General features: G+C 45.2%; 1 protein-coding gene and 1 pseudogene across 1 annotated transcript; both read right to left on the bottom strand.

The window, feature by feature from the left end:
• Window positions 1-4,234: 4,234 nt before the first annotated feature.
• LOC138020781 (uncharacterized) lies at window positions 4,235-4,591 on the bottom strand. The gene has a single exon (XM_068867707.1). It carries the CDS (start codon window positions 4,589-4,591, stop codon window positions 4,235-4,237), a length of 357 nt encoding a protein of 118 aa, XP_068723808.1.
• Window positions 4,592-5,271: 680 nt separating this feature from the next.
• On the bottom strand, window positions 5,272-5,996 carry LOC138020780 (uncharacterized; annotated as a pseudogene).
• Window positions 5,997-6,640: the final 644 nt, after the last annotated feature.

Genomic DNA, 6,640 nt, shown 5'->3' with positions numbered 1-6,640 from the left:
CTCCCCTGGTGGAAGTTGACCAAGCCCCTACATGCTCTTATCCTCGTTGCATGCCTACTGCCTCATCGGACTCTTCCCATAACTTAATCTTATGCGATGAGGTAATGAGTATGCAGTGAGGATATGGTACTAACATAAAAGCTACTTTACAGGTCTGGTCATAAATGAAAAAAAATTGAAAAATAAAATAAAATTATTATGAATAATATTAGAATGCATAATAAACTGTAACTATTGAAATCTAAAAACATAACAATATAGATTTAAAACATATAACTAAAAGGCGCCTAGGTGTAGCTGCTGGCCAAGTCAATCTTAAGTATACTTTTCTTAAACGTTTTATAATTACTTATTTGCCTGTTTCCGTGGCCATTTGGTAGTGCGTTCCATAGCCTGGCCCCATGGTATCTTTATTGATTTTTAAACTTTTACTTTCGGCAACGTCAAAATCGCACCTCCTCGTAGATTATTATGAATTTTTGTTGGATCTGTAGCAGTTTGTTAGGTTAGAGCAAGACGACCCAGAGTGTTCTCCAAGGTCTTTCCTGTTAAGATAAGCTGTCAAGGAAGCACCAAAGAAATAACTACTTACGCTATCTTGGACGGGGGTTCTGATGCAACATTTACTTGCAAAGTCTGGTGGAAGAAGTACTCTTTCAAGACATGAAACCCACCAGCTTCACCATGACGACTGCTAATCTTGAAGAGGAAAGATTCAGTCACGAAGTTAGGTTGGACATAAACTCACTTGAAGGGGATGCGAATTCCCAGCTTACCAATGTTTTGACTACAGAACGTCTGCCAGTTACAGGACGGCACGTGGCCACCAATGAAGACTTAATGAGATGGCCCCACCTTTCCGATGTCAACCTACTGAATACTGGGGACAACAAAGTAACCATCCTGATTGGCGGTAATCGTCCAGACATCATTGATGAGCAGGTAGACAAGAGAGAAAAGAGAGAAGGGAAGCATGGTGAACCCACGGTAGTGAGAACACCTCTATGATGGACTGTCTATGGCCCCATCGCAGAACCTACAGAAGATCCTGTTCATATGAACTTTTCCCGTAGAGATCAAGAAAGATTGAATGCCCAGCTGGAACGCATGTACGAGGAAGAGTAATGAATCTTCTGCTGACTTTAAAGAAGGCATATCCTTTGAGGACTGCAAAGCTCAAGAAATAATGGATCGGTCGGTGACCCTGGTGAATTGGCACTATCAGCCTAAGCTTCCATTCCATCAAGAAACCCCTGACTTACCAGATATTCTTCCATAGGCAGAAAGGAGACTACCGTGGCTAAAAGGAAAGATGCAGAGAGAACCAATATTCCGTAGCAAGTATACCATTGTAGTCGAGACGTATCGAGAAGAAGGCGCATCCAAACAGGTGCCCGATGACGAACTTGTTAATCTCAAACCATTCTGGTATCTTCCTCATTTCGCTGTGTGGCATCCTAAGAAATCAGAAGAACCGAGAGTAGTGTTTGATTGTGCCTCTCGGAGCGATGAAACATCGTTAAACCAACAGGACCAGAAAATACCAGTACCCTGATAGGAGTGATCCTCAGATTCAAAGTGGAAAAAATAGCAGTTATCACAGATATAAAACTGTTTTATCAGGTTTTAGTGACACCAGAGGATCATGGAGCCCTGTGGTTTTTGTGGTGACCAGATGGCGACATTGCGGAACATCTTAAGACTCGTCAAATGCTGGTACACATTTTTGGAACCAAATCATCACCGAGCGTAGCAGGTTACGCCCTTAGGAAGGTGGCTTAGGACAATAAGGAAGCTTTCTCGCGAGAAGTGGTTGAAGCCGTATACAGAGATTTCTACGTAGACGACCTGCTCAAGCTGTTTCTGGATTCAGAACATGCCATTGATACCAGTAAGCAGCTGCAAAAGTTGCTCGCGAGAGGAGGCATCAAACTTGCTAAATGGATTTCAAACCTTCGTAGTGTTTTGTCAGAGTTCCCTGTCGTGGAGAGAGCACCTCAGATCAAGGATTTGGATGTAAGGTCAGAAAGAGCTTTGGGAATTCGCTGAAATGTTGAACAAGATACAGTTAACTTTTCTATTAGTAACAGGAAACAGCCCGATAGCATGAAAGGTGTATTGTCTTCTAACACGACGTTGTATGATCCACTCGGGTTCGCCAGTCCTCTTCTCCTGCCGGGAAGTGAGATTAATCAGGAATAGCTTAGTCTCGAATTGTGCACCAACAAAATAACAGGGTCGAGGTTCGGGGGAATAATTTGCATTTTCCTTTGTTTTGTACAAAACAAATGAACTGCTTCGTATTTGCGCCTCGTTAATGACAAGGGACAGATACATTGTAGTTTCTTGATGGGGTAAGCGTGCGCAAGACCCTTGAAGGGCACTGTGTCGGTGCCGAGATTGGACTTCACAGCAGCCACTCTAGGAACAGGAGTGGGACAGGGGTTAAAGGGGAGATTGGAAGTACACAGTGTCACTTCTTGGACAGATTCTATGATAGTTCTTACATTGCCAACGAAACACGAACATTTGTGACCTTTGTCGGATCTTAAGCAGTGGCGCTATGTTCAATCCGAGCTCAACCCAGCGGATTATGCTTCTTGCGAAATAATGCTCTCTGAGATCAGAAAGCTCGAGATATCGCAGCATGGCCCGGAGTTCTTGTAGAAGAACGTCGAACACTGGCACGAACAGCCTCTGGAAGCATCTGGAGACCTCCTAGAGAGCGACGAGGGGGTAAAGAAAGAGCAGGTCATAGTAGGAGCAGCCACTGTATGGGCGGATTTCTGGAAAACTGTGTTTCAGAGGTATTCGACTTGGAATCGACTCAGAAGAATAGTTGCTTGGCTAATCAGGGCTATCCACATACCAGTGTGTTCTCAGCACAAAGATGCAACGGACGATAACTCTAGAGAAGGATCAAAGTGTACCGTCAAATGCCTGTCCGTTTTAGATTTGGACAAAGCAGGGGAGAAAATTGTGGAGATTGCGCAAAGATAGTCCTTGTATAACGAAGAGTTGACATTAAAGGGTAGGCTCACCCGAGTGAAGCCTTTCAAGGAAGATGAAATAGTTTGCTTGGGAGGACATCTGAACCACTCGAATCTGCAGTATAATGCCAAAAACCCGATGGTCTTACCCAGAAAACATCCCATGAGTTGATTAATAATCCACCACTATCACCAATTGAACGGGAGAGTAGGAACTTACCAAGTCCTGGCAAAAATACGACAACGATTTGGCTTGTTAGAGGGGTTTCCACAGTGAAACAGTGTCATCCTAGAGGAGCAACGGCCCCGTTACCAGTTGTCCAAGTGTCGTCAGACAGTCACAGGATTATCTACCCTTTCACAGCAGTAGGAGTGGATTACTTCGGACCTCTCTATGTCAAGATGGGACCCAGCAGGGGGTCGAAGAGAGATCTGACCCTGAACAAGCGATATGGGTACATCTTTACTTGTCTGAGTATCGCTGAGAACCCTTGTTTCCAGCACCTTCGATTCTCTTCTACCTGGTTGGTTCCAAGTAACCGTTTAATCCTTTTCTAAACAAAATACAATACTCCAAGTAACCTCGTAGTCCGAAAACGACTCAAAAATGTTTTTTTCTCTTTTTCTAGTAGACCATGTTACCTAAAACAAATAAACAGCTTCATATACAGCACTCAAGGTATCCTTCACATCATTCTTCCCCTTCTCGATGGGCCAGTGGCTCATCGAACCCATAACATTTATACTTAATGTTCTCGGTGTTCCTAGTATGGTTCAAAGTGCTCTCAGTGTTTCTAAATGCTCATAAGTTTAGTGTTCTCAGTGTCCATCTTGTCTCCTGGCTGCTGCGTCCTCTGCGACACATTCTAACGGACAAATCCTGGCGATTGGTCTTATCAAGGCATTACGACCCACTTGCACTTTCACTGCTCGAACATACCCGTCCTTTTCAGGGTAAACCTCCTGAACTCTGCCCAGGGGCCAATGTCCACGAGGCGTGTCTAGGGCAATCACTGGAACAACATCATTGACCTAGATGTCTTTCTGTTCCTTCTGCCACTTTGTCCTACGGTTGAGTGTTGGTAGCCATTCTCGAAGCCAGTGGTGCCAGAAATGCATCACCAGCTTTTGTAGACGTCTCCAATGCTTTCGCGGGCTAAATTGGCTACTGTCAAGTGTTTCTAAAGCGAACTGACCCCCCACTTATCCGAACAAGAAGTAATTAGGGGTGAGTGGTACACTATCTAAGGGGTTCCTGACTGGTACGTTAACGGCCTGGGGTTAATAAGAGCTTCGGCACCCGTAAAGGCAGTTGTTAGTTCCTCTTCTGTAACATCCGCACTCCCCAGTATTGCATACGCCGCTCTGTTGGCCGCTTTAACCATTGTCTCATGGATCCCACTAAAGTGGGGAGTCAGAGGGGGGTTAAAGTTCCACTTTACACCTCTATTTGCACCGGAACTTAAAATCTCCCTCAGCTCTCGCTCCACTCCGACAAAATTACTCCTGTTGTCATATATCATCTCCTCTGGTAGACCTCTTCGATTTGTCATACGGAAGAATGCATTCAAGAAGGAATCCGTGTCCAGCCCGTATGCCATCTCTAGGTGAACCGCTCATGACAGCAAGCATGTAAATAAGCAAAAGCAGCGCTTGGTCCTCTTCTTGCCCCTTCCTTGTACGGTCACAAATGGTCCTGCAAAGTCGACCGCTGTTCGGGCAAACGCTCATAAGGGCAATTTCAGTCGGATTTTTGGTAGTGGGGCCATTACCTGCTTTGCGGCCTTTGCTTTCCTTCGTTGGCATTCGCAGCATTCTCTTTCCACCTCACGAATCTCTTCTCTTGCCTGCATGATCCAAAATCGGGCCGACAGCAATGACAGCGTGTGATTGGTTCCCGCTGAGTGGTTGCTTCTCTCATGAAAAGATTTTACAATCAGCCTCGTCACCGAATTCTTCCTTGGTAGAATGACAGGAAACTCTGCATCAAATGGCAAATAGTCAGCATAGCGTAGTCTGCCATCCGATCGAAGTAGGCCATCTTCGTCCACGACTGGCTTCAAACTCAATACCTTAACTTGCGGTTTGATGGAAGAGCCTACTGTTTTACCAGTGCCTTGTGATCTTTATGCAATGCTTCCTGTTGTGCTTTCTTGATGATTTTGATTTCCGCATCTACGATTTCCTGACAACCCAGCTCCCCATAACATCTGTTATTGATATGTATCCTCCAGTTGTTCACAAATCGCCCAACCCATGCTCTAACTCTCACTAGTTTTCTCTAACTTGAAGTTCTGCTGGGCTGCAAACGGGAAGGTGTCTCTGGCATCAGAGCAAACAGGGTTGATTCTTGAACTGGCTTTCCAGACGTCTTCATTTTCTTCTGCACTTCTATTGCTGCTTCGGGACTTGGATCAGTCTTTGGCTTTGGCCACGTGTCTTGGTCCTCGCTCAGAAAAGTCGGTCCCCGCCACCACAACTCACTCTGTTTCAATTCAGCAACTGTGGCTCCTCTAGTCGGGTGCTCACATAGCGCCACTGACTAGGACTACTTGAATGATATATCAATCCGATTTGCCATGAATCACGTGAGGCTTCGACTGCGACTTCGTATCTACCACAAGACGTTCATGCTGTCGCTCCAAAATGTCAGTTGGTTCCTATATAGGGCCAATTTCAATCCTGTGTTTTAGAGGCCACTAAGCTGGTCGAGACCGTGCCATCCTTGTAAAGGTATCTTGCATACGTCGCCACTCCATATGCATCAGCTGACGCGTCAGTAAAGGTGTGTAGGGTTACTGCCTCAACCCTACGATCTAGTTGCAAACAACGGGGAACTTTGACATCTGATAACTTTCCAAGCTCCTCAAGCCAACTTTTAGCTCTTCTAGCTTGGCTTTGGTCTAGTAGGTCATCCCAGTCCAATCCAGAGGTCCACATCTCTTAAAGAAGTATCTTTGCTCTAATCACAGAAGGCGCTAGGAATCCCATAGGATCAAACAACATGGCTATTTTGCGCAAAAAGCTCCGCTTGGTTAAGAGATAGTCATCCTCAGTTGGGTTCGCACTGTAAGTAAAAACATCTACTTTGGCCAGCCACAACACGCCAAGAGTCTTTATCAAAGGCAAATTTCCTTTGTCCAAATCAATTTCAGCGGCGGTCTCCTTCTGGAATCTTCTCAAGTACTCGCTCGGAGTTTGAAAGGCATTTCCTTGCATGCATACCGGCTGACCCCCACACTTTTGACAACTGGTCATAGAGTTGTAGGCATTCCTCATCACTAGGTGCAGAGTCCATACTATCATCCATGTATGCTGACTCCAAGATCGTTTCAGTAGCCTTCGGGTACTGTTCCCTGTTTTCCATTGCGTGCTTCAGCGAAACAAACTGTGCTTGATAGGAGCACGAATTGACACCAAAGACCAAGCTGTTAAATTGGTACTTTTCGGGAGGCCTTAACTGATCCAAATCTCTCCATAAGAAGCGATGAAAAGGTCTACTCGATGGCTCCAACCCAATTCGCCCAATTCGCCATCAATCCATCCATCCCAAATACATCCATGGCGACTTCATATCTCCCGTCTTTGAACTGCACTGAGTTTTCAAATCCTTTGATGACTAACTCTTTTGCTGGTCTTAGTCTCTCTTT

Source organism: Montipora capricornis, chromosome 10 (assembly GCF_036669925.1).
Source record: "Montipora capricornis isolate CH-2021 chromosome 10, ASM3666992v2, whole genome shotgun sequence".
NCBI classification, from domain to species: Eukaryota; Metazoa; Cnidaria; class Anthozoa; order Scleractinia; family Acroporidae; genus Montipora; species Montipora capricornis.
The sequence above is the reverse complement of the archived record's forward strand: the minus strand, read 5'-3'. Positions and strand labels throughout refer to the sequence as shown.